This window comes from Hemitrygon akajei, chromosome 1, assembly GCF_048418815.1.
Source record: "Hemitrygon akajei chromosome 1, sHemAka1.3, whole genome shotgun sequence".
NCBI lineage: Eukaryota > Metazoa > Chordata > Chondrichthyes > Myliobatiformes > Dasyatidae > Hemitrygon > Hemitrygon akajei.
The window spans coordinates 58,287,127-58,309,490 of NC_133124.1; the positions used below are offsets into that span (position 1 = coordinate 58,287,127).

A 22,364-nucleotide genomic window follows, 5' to 3' on the forward strand; every position below is an offset into this window, starting at 1 on the left:
GGGATTTCTAGCATTTCTCCTGGTGCGTCTAAAGGGGTGTTCCCCAGACCCCTCTTTTATCCTCACTCACGGGGTCTCAGATGTCAATGATGCAATCCCTCAACCAGACCACTCTGGTTGTCCCCTGAGGGGTTTCAATGAATAGTACAGTACTCAATACACAATTCCTTCTCCAAGAGACAATGGCAGTAATCAGTGGTTCCGTTCCGCTTATGTCAGGAGACATTCCACCTGGTTGTGTATTATGCGTCTCTATGGCAACTGCCTTTGCTGTGATCCTGCGTCTCGCTCTCTCATTATTGACATGATGTGTAACTCTCTCATTTCCTGGGTCTCAGACCCGAAATAATAGCGATCTTGCGATTCTCAAAAGGGGGGGGGGGGTGGGCATTGGCGATTCGGGACCCTTCTGCCCATCAGACTTGCTCCACATTCGTAACAACTGCAAATCATTGCAGCTGTGCCCAGAATTCATTTGCTACTGCATACTCTTAATTTAGATATCCATGTGGTGTGCATTTCCATCAATTGATGACAGTGGTTCAAGTACAAAGGAATAACCTCTGGGGATATTTTGAGGCCATTTAAGTCTCAGCCACATTCCTGTAGTTTTTAAGTAACACGCACAAAAAATGCTGGAGAAACTCTGCAAGTCGGGCAGCATCTATGGAGGAGGCTTGCCACCTCCCAGCTTCTCACATTATCACCTGATCATCCACCCACTAACTTTCCCTTCATCAGGTCTCCCTTATTGCCTGCCTGATTATAGTTCTTCCCCTGCCCCAACCACCTTTTTCTGGCATCTCTCCCCTTTCTTTCCAGTTCTCAGTCGGAAACATCAAATGTTTATTCCCTACTATAGATGCTGTCTGACTTGCTGAGTTCTTGCAGCATTTTGTGTGTGTTGTTCAAGATTTCCAGCATCTGCAGAATCTCTCGTTTCTGTCATTCTTAAGTCATTTATGTATCATACTTGGGAGAAGACCACTGCTTACTTTCCCCAAAGGACATTACTGAAACAGACAGGTATTTAGTAATTTTGTTATCACTGTTAATAGTTATAACTTTCAGAACTAATTTAAAATTTCCTAGATGCTGTGGTGGCATTAGACATTGTGTCTACAAATCTCTAGCCATTAGTTTTTGGCCATTTAGCCATCATGTTAGGTTTTCTGTAGCGAGCAGTACTGAAGGTACATTGAATTCAAGAATTGAAACATTTCACGAGATTGGCTCTCCATCAGCTTCTTGACCAATTTAAAGCAAAACATTAATTTATAGAGCTTGAACTTTGCTGGCAAGGCCAGCATTTCCTTCCCATCCCCAATTCCCCTGGAGAATGTGGGTGAGTCACTTTCACAAATTGTTTTAAGTCCATTTGTGAAGGACCTTCACCAGTGGCTGTTCAGTGGGATTCTGGAACCTGTACCGAGTGGACATCAAGGGCTGCACTTACCTGTAATGGAAACATCCTTTGCTTAATTTGAAAAGAAAATAGGTGAAAAGTCAAATATTCTAGAAGTTGGAGATCCCTTCCCTTCTGCTATGGGATCACAAGTTCATTCAATGGGATGTAACGTGGCTTCTTTAATTATAATTGGCAAATTAAATATTAGTCTGCTAAATATTACTCTGATTAGGTTTTAAATATTTAAAAGTTTATAGTTTTAATAGATGTCCTCTTTTGATATGAATGTGCATTTTGTGTTGATATAATACTGACTGACTATGTTTATTCAGCTCCCGAATTGCCAGACAGACAAGGACATAAAGAGCCATCCACTGACGTGCAAAGCCTAAAAATCCAGCAGTTGGAATATGAAGTACAACGCCTTAACCAGGTTCTGGAAAAAATGCAGGCATCATTGACAGGGCTGGGTGACAGTCTGAGGAACAGTGTCCAGGAAGATACCAGCAAAACACTTGCCACATTGTTGAATAACCTGAGACTCTCTGGCAGTGCTGTTGGCTTTGAGAGTGTCCATGGTTCAACTGTCCACGAGAATGGAGATGCATTCCATCAATCAGGAATGGGTGAAATGATGTCTAAAATAACAGAGGTTAAGGAAACATTAAAGACTAAGAGTGATATGCTTGACGAACTACATGGAATGGTGAGTGGGCATGATGGACAGCTGAAGCAGCTAATGGAAGCAGTTCAAGGGCCTATTTCTACCTATTCTCCATTTTCCAATGGAGACTTTTATCAATCTTATATTGATAGCAAATTTGAAACTCTGAAGGAAGAGATGATGGTTGGCATTGACATGAAATTTGCAGACATGAAGAATTCTTGTGAGTACAGGTTAATGTCTCTCAAAGAGCAATGTGAAGAAAATGAGTTGCAGTATGAAAACATGGAGAAATTGCTTCATGAGAAAGAGGATGAACTGAGAAAGGAGATGAGCAGCGTCAGAAAACTTCTGCAGGAATCACCAGGCCAGTACAACTGCTGTGTTTCCACAAGCACTTTAAAACGCCAATTGAATAACATGAATAAAAAGATCTCCAGAGTAACCGATGCAAACATGGTGTTAAATGCTAGAATGGATAATGAACTGGAGCGCTTTACAACCCTTAATCTGGAAAATATTTTTGCTGAGAGACTGGAAGAAATTGAATCTAGAATAAACGTAACTGAGAGAAATGCTGAAGAGCATTGTTTTTATATTGAGTATACTCTGAGAGGACTCATTGATAGTGAAGTTGATGGTGTGAAAGATTTGCTAAAGAAGCAGCTCCAGGTGTTACGGAACAAACATGATGAAGATTTGGCAGGACTTGGCAACACAACTTCAACTGCTGCATATGGTGGTGAGCTGGAATCATTACTTCAGCATGATCTGAATTCGAGTAATATGATGGAGCACCTTGAGAATAGGTTGCAGGAGATAGAGAGTGTCTGCCAGACTGGTTGCATATCTGATCCAAGGGAGATGAACAACGTCAAAAAGGATTTAGAAACCTGCAAGGACAATTACAAGGAGCTATTGTTAAAAACTAAACAAAACTCAGTTCTTGTTACATCGCTTAATGGTACGATTCATGAAGGTTTTAAGAGGGTGGAAGAAAACACAGACTTGGAAATGGTGCACAAAGAAATAAACAAACTAAAACTTGCAATAAACACTGTTGAAAATACCGTACAAACACAATGGGAAGGTCTGAACAAGAGTAACAAAGCACTCGTAACCATCGAGTCCACATTAATGAAGAAGCAGCAGGAGTGTCTGGATAAAATTTACAAACTGCAGGAGACAGACAGGAACTTGGAAATGCAGCTGCACAGGAATGAAAGTCAGTTAGACGAAGTGAAGGCACAGCTGGAGCAGTTAACAGGTCAGATGGCTAAAGACCTTAATAAGTGTAAACATAATACACAGGGTATCCAGAAGGAAGTCTCTCATATTGATAGCAAGGTTGCACATATTGAGAATGTTTGCAGTAAGCTGGATAATATTTCTGGCAGCCTACAGCGGATTAAAGATGGACTGAACAAGCACGTCAGTAGCCTTTGGAACTGTGTCCATCAGATAAACAAGACTGTGAAATCACATACTGCAGATATTGTCACATTGAAGAATCCTGGTGTCCGATTCCGAACTCAGGTCCCCAAAACTGCATACAAAGTTGATGCCCTTCCAGTTCAGCCTATACCAGGTAGGATTCATTAACTTTAACACATTTTGTTTCTTGCAACGATACTTGAAATTCAAAATTATTGTATCTCTTGGTTAAGAATATATTGTTTTTATTTCCATTGCATGCTCTTGACATGCTTATCTACTAAGTATCCAATTAGTAAAATATTGTCAATCCATCTGACACAGTTTTAGAAACGTTGAACCTCAGGCAATATGCTTTAGTCTTGTTTGATATGCTTAATTCATGATGGTTCGCAACATAACAGATGTATAAATGCCAAACTATCATGCTGCTCTTAATTAACTCAACATGTTCACTTCAGGCATAGCCTAACTTTTAAAGAAAATCTATGATTATTTTGTTCAATGTCTTTCATGTTTCAAGAACAAAATTTGACATTTTATTTCAGTTTTCAGTTAGCTGAGACAGTACTTTCCATTCAGTTTTCATTTATAAATAGATGGTTTACTTGAACACTATCTGTATGTTTGCAGTAATGTCAGTGGAAGAATTAGATTGAAGCCAGTTCCAAATTTAGCTCATAAAATAAATCCATTGTCTATGCCAGGATCAGTAAAGGATTCAGAGGCATAGTTAAACCTTCCAAAAGGAAAAGATTAGAGCATAGCCTTACCTGAAGTTCCACCCAGCTATTAAAGTAATGAATAGGAGGAGGAGGGAAAGTATTGATTTTTAATGGCCATTTGGAGCACTTTGCATCATTTCAGTGTTTGATACTTTTTCCAATATTTTTCATTATTATAGATTTCTGGTTCTGTAAATATCAAGTTCTGACATATATTTTGGCTGGCTCTTCCAATGCCGAAATGGCAAGTACTGCATGTCCTTTTTTTGAATATCTAGGATAAGGATTTTTGCATTTTTTTGAGCAGGTTCCTGCCCTGCTTGGCCTCAATACTTTTCATCTAATACACTGATAGTAAGCTTTTCTGCAGATTTGGATTTGTTCTCTAATTTTATCTGCTTGAAACCTTTCTTAACAATTGATCCTTTCAGTTATCAATTAATTGAACTGAACAAGAAATGCTTTTTTAAAAAAACTCAACAGGTCAGGCATTATCTGTGGAAAGAGAAGTAACTGATGCTTTGAGTCAAACACTTAATCAGAATTTACATGTGGTGTTAGAGGAAGTTTGTGACTATTGTGATCTGTGCTTCCATATTCCTTCAATAACACTGGACAGCAAATTTTTTTAAGTGTTTCTTCTCAGAAATGTTTTTTGGTTATGATAGACTGCTTGAACCTGAACACACGCATAATTTCAGACTACTTGTATCATGCAGGAATTTGGAGAAACAAGAAATTAATTTTTATTGAATATAATTTGTTTAATGGCATAATGGTGTTGACACTATGCAATCATTCATCTAAGCTAAAAATGTTTTGCTGATGATTTTCATTTGTGCTCAGTGTTTGAGGCTTCTGGCTTCAGTGTCCAACAATAATCAGCCAGCACTGATGGATTCCAGTTGTCCTGACACTGTTTCTCAATGACCACAAACTCCTGGTGAAACCTTTCACCCTGCTCGTCACTGACAGTGCTGAGATTTGCAGGGAAGAAAATGAATCTTTAGTGACATGTTGCACTTCATGATTTTGTGTGCTTGAAATATGTCAGCCCATTGCATGTAGTTTGGTGCTCTATAGTTGCCAAGAACATTTTCAACAACGTTCTTAAATGCCTTCCATATAATTTTCTCCAGTCCCAGTGGAAGTTCTTCGAAGTGCCTGTCTTTGATGACCTGTTTGATTTGTGGACCAACAAAATGCCTTCCTTAATCATGGCATCGGTTATTCTGGGAAGCACCTGTCTCAAATATTGAAATCCTTCACAGAAATTTTCATGCCTGCTGATAGCAGATTCTATCTGCGCAGTCGAGAACCCAGTAATTCTGTTTTTGCCTTTGACAAACCCAAGTCACTGACCGGGTCAGTTAACTTGGATTGAGTTAACAGATGAGGCTCACTCGACAGAAAGGGTTCAAAATCTGTGTCAGTATCAGTGTGATTTTTCATTCCTGGCTCGTGCTTCATGGCGCCTTTGTCTGCCTCATCTAGACTCCATGTCTCTAGTGGCCTTGTCATGCAGCGCAGGTCTCATTGCGGTCTTTCACATCTGTCACATGATCCTTCTACTCTCGTTAGGATAGTGAGCCGCAATGACTTCTGAGTACCTCTGAGCCAAGCTCTAAGATTGACAGTGAGGAGCCCAGGCTTTGGCTTGGTCGCCAATTTTACACCCAAAGTAGAGCTCATAGGCTTTCTTAATAAGAGGAGTTATGCTCCGTCTTTGAAATTTAAATGTATATTCGCCACAAATATAACACAGTATTGTGGCTGATGCAACATTGGCAAGTCATTTTGCTCTCACAAGCACTCCTGAAAATACAGTTACTGTTATAAAGAGTACACACAATATGCATAGAGCTTGTGCATCAATGTGACCACAAACTAATGTGCGTGTAAATGCAATACATAGAATGGTGTGTGTGTGATGCTTTTAAAGCATTTCTAAAACCTCTCCTGCCATGCAGCATCTGCCCTGCCTAAGTATGCCCAGGCATGCCTGGTCAAGATAGAAATTGTTCAGCTTACATTGTGGGCAACATTTTAATTGACTTCAATTATAGATTGAAATAACAAATTTAGACAATTTCATAGATGTGTGAGAGGGAAATTTAATGGTGATTAACATGATCAGCAGCCCAAAATCTATAAGATACAGCCAAAAGTAATCAAGAAGCAAAATCTTTGCTGTCCAGTTACACTGTTAACCTTGTTGGATTTTGAGGTCTATTTTTATGTGCTTAATGATTTCAGGAATAAAGGGGTTAACATATGAGGAGTGTTTGGCAGCTTTGGGCCTGTACTCACAGGAATTTAGAAGATTGCGGGGGTGGGGGGGGGGATCTCATACCGAACGTTGAAAGGACTAGATAGGGTGGATGTGGGTGAGGATGTTTCCTATGGTGGGGGTATCCAGAACTAGAGGGCACAGCCTCAGAATTGAGGATGAACCCTTTATAACAGTGGTAAGGAGGAAGTTTTTTTAGCCAGAGAGTAGTAAATCTGTGGAATGCTCTGCCACAGACTGCAGTGGAGGCCAAGTCCATGGGTATATTTAGGGCAGAAGTTGATCGCTTTCTGATTGGTCAGGGCATCAAAGAATATGGCAAGAAGGCAGTTGTGTGAGGTTGAGTGGAATCATCCATGATGGAATAGCAGAGCAGACTCAATGGGCTGAATGGCCTAATTATGCTCCAGTGTTTTGTGGTCTCTAGCTCAATCTGTGGTGTGAATGAACGTGGATCATAAGTGGATTCGGAGTGAGGAAATCCAAACTCCTGCTTTTGATGGCAGTTCAGTGAAACCTATTGAAAACAATATTTGTTTGACTTTTGGCAATTTTCAGGTAGAGGCTAGCATGAGCACCTTCCACAAAGGGAATATCCTGAGGATTGTTAATTAATTAGTTCTCAAAGATGGCAACCATATTCAAGACTGTTTTTGTCCTTTAGAATGATGAGGAAAAAATGGGACAATGATAGAGAAGAGATTACATTACTGAAATTACATCACTGAGGTGACACTCTATCTGTGAGTCTGAGTCTGGAGCTCCTGGTGCAGCCTCCTCTATGTGGCGTGAAATCTAATATAACCATATAACAATCACAGCACGGAAACAGGCCATTCTGGCCCTCCTAGTCCGTGCCAAACTCTTAATCTCACCTAGTCCCACCTACCCGCACTCAGCCCATAACCCTCCACTCCTTTCCTGTCCATATACCTATCTAATTTTACCTTAAATTACACAACTGAACTGGCCTCTACTACTTCTACAGGAAGTAATCTAATTTCTAATCTACTATTTCTACAGGAATCTAATATAGATTGAAGGGTTGCTTCATCAAACACCCTTACTCCATCTACCTTAAAATGTGAAATTTTCCAATGGCCATCCATTTCAATTCCACTTCTCATTAAAGTTCAAACATGTCGGTCCATGGCCTTCTCTACTGCTGCGAAGAGGCCACACTCTGGTTGAAAGACCAACACCTTATATCCTGTTAGGGTAGCCTCCAACCTGATGGCATAAACGTTGATTTCTCTAATATCTGATAATTTATTCCTCCTCTTCTTTCTTTTTCCATTCCTCCTTCTGTTTACACGCTCACCTCTTCTTCACTGTCCAACATCCCCTTCTAGTGCCCCTCCTGCTTCCCTTCAGTGGTTCACTGTCCTCCTATCATCCTCCTTCAGCCCTATATTTCTTCTATCACCCTCCAGCTTCTTACTTCATACCCCTTCTCCCACCCACTGCATTCCTCCTCACCTATCACCTGCCAGCTTGTACTCCTGCGCCTTTCTCCATCTTCTTTTTCTGGCTTCTTTCCCCTTCCCGAACAATCCTGATGAAGGGTTTCGGCCTGAAACGCCAACTGTTTATTCTTCTGCATAGATGCTGACTGATCTGTTGAGTTCCTCCAGTATTTTGTGTGCTGCTTAACATTTACAGCTTCTGCAGAATCTCCTGTAATTACATCACTGAAATTGCTAGGACATCATAAAATTACTAAATGTGTGCACACAGATACTGCAATTGTATATGTGTAAAATAAATACAATTGCATCATTTTCTTAACATCAGTTCCTTGCATCAGTTTCAAAGTTAATTTGGTTGTCACATTCAAATTCTGAAATTCAAAAGCTTTAATGTCTGGAGAAGGGCTGTAACATAACATCTATATTCTATTACTGGGTGACATTGTTATCAGCTATTTTACATGACAATTTGATAGTTGTGGCAATAGAGTCAGTAACTAAAATAGTCCTGAGCTGGACTGTTAGAAGTGAATTCAAGTACCGTATTAACAATTGTCAGTTGGCTCCAGGATTCTAATTAATCATTCTAATCATTTTAAAAATAGTTACTAATGCATTGCAATTGACTTAATTTTGAGGCTGATAGTGTAGCTGGGAGGGCATGAAGACCTGTGCTAACCAACTGGCTGGAGTATTCGAGGACAACCTCACTGCTGTAGCTGGAGGTACTCAGCTGCACCAAAAGGACATCAATCATCCCAGTGTCCAAGAAGAGCAGGGTGAACTGCCTCACCTGATTACACTAACGTCTGCTATATTGAAATGCTTTGAGAGTTGACTGTGGCTGGAATTAACTCCTGCCGAAGCAAGGATCTGGACCTGCTTCATTTTGCCTCCTGCTATAATAGGTCTGCAGCAGATGCAATCTCACCGCTCTCCAGGTGGCCTTGACCACCTGGGCAACAGGCTGTGTTCATTGCTTTTAGCTCGGTATTCAACACCATTATTTCCTCAGTATTAGTTGATAAGCTTCAAAATCTGGGACTCTGTACCTTCATTTGCAACAGAACCTTTGATTTTGTCATCAGGAAACCGCAGTCAGTGCAGATCGGAAATCACATCTCTTCGGTTCACCTCAAGGATGTGTGCTTAGCCCACTTCTCTGCTCTCTCTACACCCATGACAGTGTGGCCAGACACAGCACAAACTGCATCTATAAATTTGCTGACGACACAACTGTTGTCAGAATGTCAGATAGTGACAAGGAAGCATACAGGAGTGAGAGTGGCTTGTTGAGTGGTGTAGCTACAACAGTCCACTCACTGTCAGTAAGATCAAGGAGCTGATTGTGGACTTTCAAGAAGGGGAAGTTGGGAAAACACACACCATTCCTCATCCGGGGTGGGGGAAAAGCTGTGGAGGTAAACAGCTTCAAAGTTCCTGGGTGTCAGTATCTCTGAAGATCTGTCCTGGGTCCAACTTATTGATGAGGTTTGGAAGAGAGCATGCCAGTGGTTCTATTTCATTAGGATTTTGAAAATATTTGGTATGTTACCAAAGACTATCAAGTTGCTATGTGTGTACCATGGAGAGCATTCTAAATGGCTTCATCACCATCTTTGCTTCAAGATGGTGGCGTGATGCAGTTTGCAGCGACCTCTCCGGAGTTGATATCTGTTATTTGTCAAGCGGGGTGCCATGCACAATCCTAATCTGATGAAAAACGGACATGGGAGCACGGAGGAACATCTGGAAATCTCCAGGAAGGCCTCCTTTATTGCTACTGCTGTTGTGAGGTCCGGGTCTCTGCTGGGAAGAACAGGCCCCCAGTCCTCGGGGTCGCGTGGCCGTTGGCGTCGTAGTGGGCTCGGCAGAGGATGGTGCTCAGAGATGCTCATTTCTCATTCCTACCATTACAGAGCAGGTCCAGAGCCTGAAGATATTCACTTAATGTTTTAGGAACAGCTTCTTCCCCTGCGCCATCAGATTTCTGAACAGGCAATGAACACTGTGCTATTTTTACTCTCTCTTTGCACAACTTGCAGTATTTTTCAATAGGTGTTATAATTTATAGTATATTTTTTGAACTGATGACACAGAACAAGTTTCATGACATATGTCAGTGATCCTGATTCTGACATTCTCTGAACTTGGATAACCTGTGAAGATGTATTTCTTTTGAATACAGAAGTAGCAGTTCACTGTCATTGAATTTCTCTTTGCTGCTGACTTATCCCTTGAAGTACAAATGTGGCAGCATTGTAGAGTGCACCAGAAACGGAGATCCACCGAGTTTGTGGTAACTGTTAACCTGTTCAAGTTTTGAAACTGCATTTCAAATTCTGATCCACTTATTCTTTTATAGGCTCATTGCTGGTCTTTTATCATGTTTATATTAAATTGAAAATCCAGCAAATGAAAACATACATGACCAAAAAGTACCAAAAGCCTGACAGTCTGCCAGTGCAAAAATCTGGAAGAAAATTGACAGCAGGTGTTGTCATAAAAGTAGGCAATCCGATCAGCCTGGGAGTGGTGAGATGTAAAAGTTTTAATGGGATTGTGGTGCATGGAATTCATTAATTACATCATCCAAACATGTGTTAGAATGTATAAATCATCATCGTTTTGTAGAGCAGACTACACAAAGACTGGTTTTATACCAGATGTCTTCGGGTCACTGAAGTTCTGGAAGATTGTCTCTTGAATCAATTGCATCAGATATTTTTCACGATCCTGTTGGGCTTTGAATTGTAAGAATCCATGTGACAATGTGTTCTTTGAATCATTGGTGTAATTGTTTCATCAACCGTAAGCACACGGCATGTCCCAGTCGGATCCTCTAAGGAACAACATGGCCCATGTCACTACAGGACAAGGGAGAAATTTAAATGTGTAGTTGTTCAATGCCAAAAAAGTACCATCATTTTTTATCAAAAAATATGTTTCAGCTCCTTTCATAGTTCAATTGGTTATGGCTGGCTTGTGGGATATTTAACATGAATATTGACAGAGGCCTTTTGATTTTTCCTGGTGTTCTAGTAACTCAATCAGCCCAAGGCAAGTTCCCACTGATGATCATTTGATCCCAATTATCTCAGAATCTCCAGCTGAAACTATTGCTTAAAATCAGCTGGTCTTTTAAAAAGATCTGAGCCATCCAGGACACACCCTCTTCTTGTTACTACCATCAGAGCCAAGGTACAGGAGCCTGAAGATCCCCACTCAACAATTCAACAACAGCTTCTTCCCCTCTGCCATCAGAGTTTTGAATGGTCCATAAGCCCATGAACATTACCCATTATTCATTTATCTTGTGAATTATTCATTTGTTTTTTTTATTTATGCAGCAGGTTTCAGGACCTGTTGTTACAAAATTCTATCATACTTGAGGTCCAAAGTAAAGCATGGTGGAATGAAACAGAAAATCCAGTTGTTAAGCTGGTGCCAGGGGAGTAAAGGCCAGGCTTTGTGGTTTAGTAAGGCAACATGGAATATTTGAAAATCTGATGGCGGAGGGGGAGAAGCTGTTTCTGAATCATTTGCATGTGGATCTTCAGGCTGCTGTACCTTATCCCTGATGGTAGTAATGAGAAGTGGGCATGTCCTGGATGGTAGGGGTACTCAGTGAAGGAATCTGCCTTCTTAAGACACAACCTCTTGAAGATGTCCTTGATGATGGGGAGTAGTGTGCCCATGATGGAGCTGGCTGAGCATATAACCCTTTGCAGCTTCTTCCGATCCTGTGTGTTGGAGCCTCCATACTAGGATGTGGTGCCTCCAGTCAGAATGCTCTCTATCATATATCAATGGAAATCTGTAAGGGTGTTTGGTGACAAACCAAATCTCCTTAAACTCCTAATGAAGTAGAGACACTCGTATGCATATTTCATTATTGCATCAGTTGGTTGCGCTCCAAGATGCTGATTTCTAGAACCTGCTTACTTTTTCCACTGTTAACCCTGCAATGAGTAAACACAAAGTACACTGCAGATGCTGTGGTCAAATCAACACGTACAAACCAGCTGGAGGAACTCAGCAGGTCGGGCAGCATCCGTTGAAACGAGCAGTCAACGTTTCGGGCCGAGACCCTTCGTCAGGACTGAAGAAGGAGGGGGCAGGGGGCCCTCTAAAGAAGGTGGGGGGGGGTGGAAAACCAATCAGAGGAAAGATCAAGGGGTGGGGGAGGGGAAAGGCAGGAAAGGTGAAGAAGGAATGTAAGGGGAAAGCACTATGGGTAGTAGAAGAAGGCAGAATCATGAGAGAGGTGATAGGCAGCTGGAAGAGGAGGCAGAGTGAAAGTGGGATGGGGGAAGGGAGAGGGAGGGAATTACCAGAAGTTGGAGAATTTAATGTTCACGCCAAGGGACTGGAGACTACCCAGACGGTATGAGGTGTTGCTCCTCCAACCTGAGTTTGGCCTCAACATGGCAGTAGAGGAGACCACGTATGGACATATCCGAATGGGAATGTGAAGCAGAGTTGAAGTGTGTGGCAACCGGGAGATCCTGTCTGTTGTGGCGGACGGAGCGGAGGTGCTCAACAAAGCGGTCCCACCCTGCTTCCCCTCCCCCACCCCTTGATCTTTCCTCTGATTGGCTTTTCACCTGGCACCTTCCACCCTCCCCCAACTTTCTTTATAGGGCCCCTGCCCCCTCCTTCAGTCCTGACGAAGGGTCTCGGCCTGAAACGTTGACTGCTCGTTTCAACGGATACTGCCCGACCTGCTGAGTTCCTCCAGCTTGTTTGTACGTGTTAACTCTGCAAGGAGGGCTGGTGTGTGTTCTCCAGAATTCCCCTTCCTGAAGTCCACAATCAATTCCTTGGTCTGTTGACGTTGAGTATGATGTAGTTGTTGAAATGCCACTTATCCAGCCAATCTACTTCACTCCTGTAAGCCTCCTTGTCACCATGTGAGAGTCTATCAAGTACAGTAGTGTTATCAGCAAATTAATGGATGGCGATTAGCTGTTCTCAGCCACCCAGTCAGGAGTGTAGATCGAGTAGGGCAATGTCCGAAGCACGCATCCTTGAAGTGATTGTCAGAGAGGAAGAGATATTCTCATGGATCCACCCTGCCTGTGCTCTCCCCATAAGGAAGTTGGGAGTCCAGTACAAGGGGGACATACAGAGGCCCAAGTTTTGAAGCCTGATGATTATTACTGAGGAGATAATGGTGTTGGACACTGGGCTTTAAACAATAAACTGCAGCCTGGCATATGTTTCATAGTTGTCTAGGTGCTTCATAGCAGAGTGGAGAGACAATGAGATTGTGTCCGCCGTAGTTTTGTTGTAGTGGTAGGCAGTTTACAGCAGGATCAGGTCCTTACTCAAGCAAATGTTAATTTTAACCATAAACAGCTTCTTGAAACACTTCACTAGTTGTAAGTATTACCAGATGACAGTTGTTGAAGTCACTCAAACTGGTCTCCTTGGACACTGGTGAGATTGCAGCCCTTGAACTGTGATGTCCTTGGCATTAAGACAGCAGGTTTTTTTAATTAAGTTCAGCAAATACAAACCTATTTAGACTCGTTAATGTGCACCTAGGTGAAAAAAAACTCCAGTGACTGGAGCCACACCTTGCACCAAGCAACAGCATTGTACTTCTAGAAAGTCTTTCACTCCTCTTCCTGGACATTAACTGAGACTTTTCAAAACAGACTAAATATGAGGTATGTACCAGCAAATGGCGAAATAGCTGTGACTTCAAACACTGAGGACACAGGATGTGGGGAACTGCCATCTAGTTAGCTTAATATTTACTGTTGGCAAGATATTAGAATCCATATTCAAAGAGGAAAGAACTAATAATTTAGCAAGGTAGTTTATGAAAGATAAATCATGTTTGAAAGATTTTCTCATTGTTTCAGGATTGTTTGAGGGAGAGTGATAGAGGAGAACCTATGAGATATGTTGTGACTGTGATCAAAGACACTGGAGAGACTAAAGTCTTTATTCATCATGACAAACAAATATTCTCATGGAGGTCCATCAGCAGAGACCGCAAACTCAGAAGTACATCACATTTTTATACCCTTAAGACAAAGGTGACAGCAGGTAATTCAATACAATCTCAGTAGTTACGATGGCATTGTATACTCCAATATTTTGGGTTGACAATGCTTCACTTGAATTACATATCTACAGTAGGAGACTCCTCTGAATGTTCAAATACCTCTGACACAGATCTTAAAGTTTCTGCAGACAGAGAGCCACATGACAAGAGTACACAATAGATCAGCTATTGACTGCAACCATACCTGTGACCAGGTTTGATATGCTAAGTGAGAGCTTGAACTCCATCACAATGGTAAAACTAACTTAGCCATATTGCTTGGTTTGATGCAAGCCAATTAACATAACTCCATTGTCTTAACATTTAACTGACAGTCATAGTTGTCTCATGGTCACCATCTTCTATCCATATCTCTTAATCTGTATTTACAAACAGTATTGTTTATTTGCAACTTACAACTTGCAGTAAGAACTGAAGACTAGTTCTTCCTTGAATTAATATTAACTCCAGAATACTTGCTGACAACATGGAATTTATTTAGATTTGTGAAAGGCATTTGGAAGGGATCCATATAAGAGGTAGGAGTATAAAGGTATTGGAAGAAGTTTGCTTGCAGGGATTGAAAACTGACTGTCACATAGAAGTGGGTCATTTTTAGGTTGGAGGGATGCAACAAGTGTTGTACTCCAGGGATAGGTTCCTGCCCATCAATTATGTAGCGTTTGCATTAGTGATTTGGAGAGAGAATGAAAATGATTTGTTACCAGGTTTGCTGAAGATACAAAATAGATGTTTAATGACATTTTGTGATGAGGATATTGTGATTCTCCAATGAAATTATAGATTGAGTGATAGGGCAAAACCTGACAAATGGAGTTTAATTTGAGGAGTGCAAGATTGTGCACATCAAAAGGCAGGTTATTCTCTAAGTGAAGAGAGTGTAGATGAACGAAGTTCAGAGGAATCTAGCTGTACTACTACTTGAATCATAAAATTGAGTGGGCAGGTAGTTAAGGCAACATATTGCCACTTATTGGGAAAGAATTGGAGGTATTGTTACAGTTGTACAGGGCATTGAGGCCACACCTGGAATTTGGAGCACAGTTCTGGACCCCTTACCTAAAAGGAATCGAGTAGCAAAGGAGGCAATCCAAAGGAGATTCACCAAACTAATTCCTGGGATGAAAAGATTGTCCTTTTAAGTGAGGCTACATAGTATAGGATCCTACGAGGGCTTGATGTTAAAATGTGTTCATGATTGGAGAGTCATGAACAAAATGATCCGGCTTGAAAGTTGCTATGCAACTTTAAAACTGAGGTGGGAGAAATTTCTTATCTCAGATTGTATGAATCTTAAGAATTCTTTCCTCGGTGGATGGTGGGGGCTAAGTCATTATAAATATTTGCACTAGTGATCAACAAGTATTGGAAAGATCATGGAATTGAGGTTTTGGGCAACTGGTGTAGAAGATTCGGGGCCAGCACTGAGCAGCCATGATCATATTGAATGATGGGGCGGGCTTGAGGATCGCTTTGCCATCTCCTGCTTCTATTTTCCAGTGCCTGTCTCCTTATGGCAGGCATGTACAATATTCAAGAAGGTACTGATAGTGGAAAGAAACATTCATACTCAAAAGAGTATTAGATATAGGAGCAGAAGTAGGCTATTTAGCCCATTGAGTATGCTCTGCAATTCAGTGGGGCTCATTTTTCTTTCAACACTTTCACTCATTTTCTCCCTGCAGCCCTTAACACCCTTGCAATCGAAAATGATTCATCTCTGCCTTAAATTCATCAAGCGACAATCCACAGCCCTCTGTGGCAATGAATTCCACAGATTCACCACCCTTTGTTGGAAGAAATTTCTCCTCATCTCAGTTTTATTTCTAAGGCTATTCCCCTGGATCCTAGACTCTCTTAATGGGAAGATTCTCCCCAGGTGTTTCAATATCTGAAAGGTTTCAAGGAGATTCCCCTTCATTCTTACTGAACTCCATTAAATAAAGGCCCAGAGACATCAGATGCTCCTTTGTATAATTCTTAGGGTTATTGTATTATTTTTAGGACTAGGATTATTCTTATGAGCCTGCTCTGGACCTTTTTCAAGATTAGCATATCTTTTCTTAGATGCAGGTCTCGAACTGCTCACATTAGTCAAAATTCTCTCTGACCAACACTTTAGAAAGCTTCAGGACTGCATCCCTGCTTTTATATTCTAGTCCTCTTGAAATAAATGCTAGCATTGCATTTATCTTCTTTGAGACCAATTCAACCTGCAAGTTAACTTTAAGGGAATCCTGAACTAGCACTCTCAAAGCTCCTTGGACCTCTGATTTCTGAATTTTCTCTCCATTTAGAAAATAGTCGACACCAGTCTTTCTCAACCTTTTTGCCCAAGAGGAACCCTTAAAAATAATTTTCAGGTCTCAGGGTACCCCTGCTTAAAAATTATTATATCCAGAAGTCATGGTATGTTAGCACGATCAGTAAGTTGTAGATATAATCAAAAATAATTGTCATTGCTCTTTTAAGTAGAGAATGAATGTTTAGCCAATATTTCTTGGGGAAAAAATCAGTTAAGCTTAGCTTATCTTTCTTGAAATTACTCTTTCTCTTTCATACATTTTAAAAACCCATAAGGCAAACAGAATAAATTTCTCAATTCTTGGTCGAACTTGAGAAGAGCACACAGATTTCACCTTCAATTGAAATTAGATGATTTCTATCCTTGGACTTGATGCTTCTTAAACAAGTAGAAGCTTGCTCACACATGTAAGAAGTTGAAAACTGCAGCAAATTGTTCATTGCTTTCCTGTGAATGGCAGGATGCTCTTCTTCCTCAAAAATCCAGAACTTGTCCAGGGGCAGGACAGTAAATCTCATCTTGAGTGCATGATCAGAGTGCAGCTCACAAAGTTCTTCCTCTTCCCTCAAAGTTAAGTTCTTAGACTGAGCAGAAGATTCAGAGAAATGGGCCCCCACCAAGTCATACACTTGTGTTGAAAGGGAGGAAAATTACTGTTCAATTTTGTTCTGTAGTTCTTCCAGGCGGTTTTCAATAATACTCAAGACTTTCTGATATCGTTCCTAACTCTCAAGCCCAAACAGCAATGGAAACATTTCAAGAGTCCTTTTTTGCTGCATTATTTTTCCAAAGGTTCAGTTTTGTTTTAAATCCAAGAATTTTGTCACTTGGAGTCAAAACATTTTCTCCAGGGCCTTGTTGAGACTTGTTCAACTGGTTCATATGATTAAAAATGTCTGTTCAGTAGGCCGTTCTTCATCTTCAAAGAACTTGGCAAAATCTGGTCTGCTATTTTCTTGAAAGTACTCCTGTAATTCACTGTTCAGCTCAAACACCCTGTTGAGAACATTTCCTCGGCTAAGCCACTGGGTTTCTGTATGTAGCGGGAGATTTAGTGTGTTTTTTGTCCGGGTTTTCACACAGGTTTCTAAACATTCTCAATGAACTAGTCTTGAAGCTACTAAACAATTTGCTTCCTGAACTTTTTACTGACTGACTTTTTTTCAAAATCTGTAATTTGTTTTGAGATTCCAATAATCATCAGCCCTTTTATGTTTCATATGGCTGTGATTTGTTGTTAAATGCATCTTCAATTTTGCTGGAGCCACTGCTGTATTTGTACGTTGTTTGCCACAGACGAGACACAATGGAATTGGACAACTTGAATCACCACTCCATGTAAAACCCATTGATAAGAACTTTCACTGTAAAGATTACTTTAGTCCCATCAACTGCTTTTGTTTCCAGGATGCAAAAGAGGCTGGTGGACTTCTTCTGGGGCAACAGGAGGTATTGGGTCTCTGCTGTGGTCCTGAGTCTTCTGATTACAGAGGACGGTCAGTCATTGGTGTGCGTGCATGCCCAGCTGACGGCTTTCCCCCTTGGGACTCTAGAGATACCAGTATAGCAACCACCCTCCAAGATGGCACGTGCTTGCGACATACTTTCACCTCCGGGGACATTGCCTGCAGGAGGAAATGTGGCCTCCAGCGGACAAGATCAACCGCGCCGATTTGTGGGAACTGCCTTGCTTTTACTGTGAGCTGTTGAGGGTATGGGGTCTAGTCTCATTCAGCCTGGCTGCTCCTGCATTGGAGGGGATGGTGCTCTAGCTGAGAGGGGGCTTGTCCCCATTCTATCACAGCGGATGTCGAGGGGGCTCGGGGAAGTGGAGGGGTTCTGGCTGCACCACTACCTAATGGGCCAGAAGTGCTCATCGGACCCAGGCCTCGGGAGTCCACATAGGAGAGGGTCCCACATGTTGTGAGCCATCTTGTGGGGATGCCCGACGTGTCCTTCTGTGACACTCCATAGTCTTTCTTGTACGGGCTGCACTTGCACACCTTTCACTTCCTTGTATTCATCTGCCGACCAGACTCGCCTTGGTGGTCTGTTCAACCATCTGGCAGTGGAGGAGGTCCCTGGTGGAAATCTCTTTCTGCAGGAGGGCTTCCCCCGTACATTGGGGACCTGGGGTGGAAGGTGTTGCATGGGGCAGTACCGTGCATCAGGTTTTTAAAGCAAGTTCACTGAAAACCTGTTCACCTGTCTGTGGCCTGAAGGAGTCAGTGTACTACACTTGTACAGAACGTGAGAGGTTGCAGCCCCAATTGAGTATTTGAAGGGGCTGCTGCTCAGGTTCTGGTTGCACTTCAGCCTCGCGATCCTTATAAACGGGCACCCTATATGGAAGGGGGAGCGTCACGAGCAGGATCTACTGGTGGGCTTGCTGCTAGGCCTGACCGAAATGGCCATTCACTGGTCTAGACAGCGGAAAGTCAAGGGCTCTGCCAAGGCTGACTGCCTGCCCCTCTTCCGAGGACACGTTTATGCCCAGTTGTCCTTGGAGAGAGAGCATGTGGGCACAATGAGTACAGTGGGCTCCCCTAGGGAATTGATTGTTTTATAGATAGTAGTCACCATATTGCAATTTGTTCATTCACTGTCTTTTAAATACTTAATGTTTGTACTTTGTGTATTAATGTAAATAAACTTTTATAGTTTTGTAAAAAAAAAGGACGGAACTTTTGTGTCCAGAGTTGCACTAGTTCTGTGAAATGACACAGAAGGTTGTAATTTTTTGTCAATAACCTTATCAGAATTATCTGTAGGCATAGGTCTAGAATCTTCCTCTTCAAAAATCACCACATTGGCCAGTCTTAAGTCTATTTAATTCTCAGAAAATGCACTTCACGCTCCTCATCAGCCCACCGTCCTCCCTTCCATGCAATACAGCGCTCACCAATTATCAGCCTACTGTCCTCCGCTCCGTGCAATACAGCACTCACCAAATATCAGCCTACCATCCTCCCCTACCTTGAGTCAAAAATTGAGAATGGACAAGCAAATAAAGATGGTCCTACTACGTACTGTTGCACTGGGCTGTGAGACCTCTAACGAGATTGTGAATGGGGCTGTTCAGTCACTGCCCACCACTGCGAGCACTAGCATTGCACGTTGTGTGACGTTCAAAAATTGATGTTTATATTCTTTTATCTCAATCTCTCACAAAACCCTGTTCTACATCTTTATTCCTCTGACCAAAGTACATAACCCCTCACTTCCCTCCATCTGCTGCTTTACTCTCTTTGCCAACCTGCCTCTGCGCTTCTGCGGATTCTCGGCTTTTGTGGTAGTACATTACTCACTGTTGACTGCAAGCATGGCCATGGGGCCCTCTTCCCTTATCCAGGCCCTTTTCCTTGCCCTCCATGCAATGATAATCTACAGCCTCCACAAAGAAGGCTTTCCTTTCACCACCTGTCTTCAGGGGCTGAGTATGTACTATTTACAGAATGAACTGTTGTCATTCTCCTAGGCTACTGTAACTATACATTTCAGACCCATTACCTCTCCCATCAATGGTAGTGAGTGGGTTAATGGGAACACTACCACCATCAACAGATTCTCCTTTAAGCTGTGCATCACCCTGACCTGGAAATATATTCCTGGTTCCTCCTCATCTGTGGCTCTCAATTCTAAAACAGCTTAGTGAGAGCACTTCCACCAGAACTGGGTGTGGAGTGGGTGTTGGTTTAACGAGTTAAGGAAGAAATCAAAGTTTTGGTGCTGAAGGGCGTTGGCTTGGAAAATCACAATGTAGAATTTGTGTGGGTGGAGCTGAGCATCACTAAGGGTCAGAAAATGGTGGGGAATTGTTTGCAGACGCTCAAATAATAGTGATGATGGTGGATGGAATTAGAAACGCATGCAGTAAGAATGCAACAATAATGATAAGTGACTTTAATCCACTCATAGACTGACTCAGCTAAATTAGCAATAATACTATACATGAAGAGTTCCTGGAGTAGATACATAAGTTTTTTTTTTTCCGGACCAATGCGTTAAGGAAACAACCAGTCAACTGGCTATCCAGACTGCGTAGTGCACAATTAGAATGCATCAATCCTGTTGTGTGGCCCATTAGGGAAGGGTAACCATAAAATATTAGTGTTCTTAATTAAGGTGGAAATAAGATGGGAAATGTAAGTTCAGAATATGAACAAGCATGTCCAAATACTGTATAGGAGCAAATCTGTAGAGAGATTACAGACTGTTGCAAGAAACATAAGATTCAAAGTACAAACGTACATTTATTGCCAAAGTATGTATGCAGTATTCAACCCTGAGATTCATCTTGTCACAGCCATGAAACAAAGAAACACCATGGAAACCATTCAAAGAAAACATCAAACACCCAATGTGCAAATGAAAAAAGAACAAATCATGCAAAAGACAAAATCAAGCAGAAAACACAAGATATAAAACATCAGAACCACAGAATCAATGAAGCAGTCTAAGGATGTTCTGTTCCATTCAATTTGGCATTGGGTGTTCGTTGACTGCAGGTTGCAGGGCCAGTCCGGCTCGATCAAAATCATGCAACATAGCAACAAAAAAAGTAACTAGAAACACAGAGTCCAATCCATGTACCACGTCAATTAAATTTTGCCCAAGATCCAAGACTCTGGCACCACCCTCCAGCAGCATCAGGCAAGAGCGAAAGACAGACCAGCCACACGTAGGTTATCTTCCTCCAGGAGCAGAGAGTGAGAAAGAATCAGGTCACATGCAGGCACCTTCCTGCAGCAGCAGCAAGTGAGAAAGACAACGGTCAAACACAGACAGACAGTGCTGAACACTCACTTACATTCTGCTCTCGTCCTTGTCGATTTCTGACTTACTCAACACTTAGATCAGCAAGAAAAGGAGTTGATCATTGGCTCCCACTCTGCCTCCAGGCTGCAAGCTCTGCTCAAAGTCTTACCAAACTCCCTCTGAGACAACAAAGCACCAGGTAGCTTAATTGGCCTGGATACACACCATTAAAATGTAAATCACAACTTTCAATAGCAGCAGAATCATATCTGAAAGAAGTAGTAGTAGTAAAAGAAGTAGTTTTGTGAACTGTCTGAAGATCATCGCCTTTGGTTGCATTGTTCGCTGGTGCCATTTTCTTGTTACTGTCACAACATTTAGGGTTTGATAGGTGATTTTAACTTTCCACATATTGACTGGGACTTCCATACTGTAAAATGGCTGGATGGGAAAGAGTTTGTCAAATGTGTTCTGGAAAGTTTCCTTAACCTAATGAAAGAGAACACAATACTTAGGGAATGATACAGGGCAGGGGACAGAACTCTGTGTAGGGGAATACTTTGCATCTAGTGACCATAATGACATTAATTATGGAAAAGGATAGGTCTGGTCCTTGGGTTGAGATTCTAAATTGGAAAAAAGCCAATTGTGTTGGTATCGAGAAGGATCTGGTAAGTGTAGATTGGGTCAGGTTGTTTTCTGGCAGAGGTGTACTTGGAAAGTGGGAGGCCTGAAAGAGAGAAGTTCTAAGAATAGAGGTTGTATGTTCCTGTCAGAATAAAAGTCAAGGATAGCAGGTTTAGGGAACCTTGGTTTTCAAACGATATTGAGGCCGTGGTTAAGTAAAAGAAGGAGGTGCATAGCAGATGTAGACCTGCAGGAACAAATAAGGTGCTTGAGGAGTATAAGAAATGTAAAATAACATTTAAAAAGGAAATCAGGAGAACTAAAAGAAGACATGAGGTTGCACTAGCAGATGAAGTGAAGGGGAATTCTAAGGGCTTCTAAAGATATATTAAGAGCAAAAGAATAGCAAGGGACAAAACTGGTCCTCTGGAAGATCTGAATTGTAATCTGTGTGGAGCCGTAAGAGATGGGAGAGGTCTTAAATGGATTCTTTGCGCCTGTATTTATTCGGGAGACCAACACTGAGTCTGTTGACGTGAGGCAAAGCAGCAGCAGCAGCGAGGTCATGGTCTCTGTACAGGTTACAGAGGAGAAAGTGTTTGCTT

At 41.8% G+C, this 22,364-nt stretch overlaps 1 protein-coding gene across 1 annotated transcript in view; it reads left to right on the plus strand.

Moving 5' to 3' along the window:
• Positions 1 to 22,364, plus strand: part of emilin2a (elastin microfibril interfacer 2a) — an 88,392-nt gene that overhangs the window by 31,974 nt on the left and 34,054 nt on the right. Inside the window, exon 4 of the mRNA XM_073043678.1 lies at positions 1,741 to 3,660. Within this exon, the coding sequence (XP_072899779.1) occupies positions 1,741 to 3,660 (1,920 nt within the window). The remainder of the gene's footprint in view (positions 1 to 1,740; positions 3,661 to 22,364) is intronic.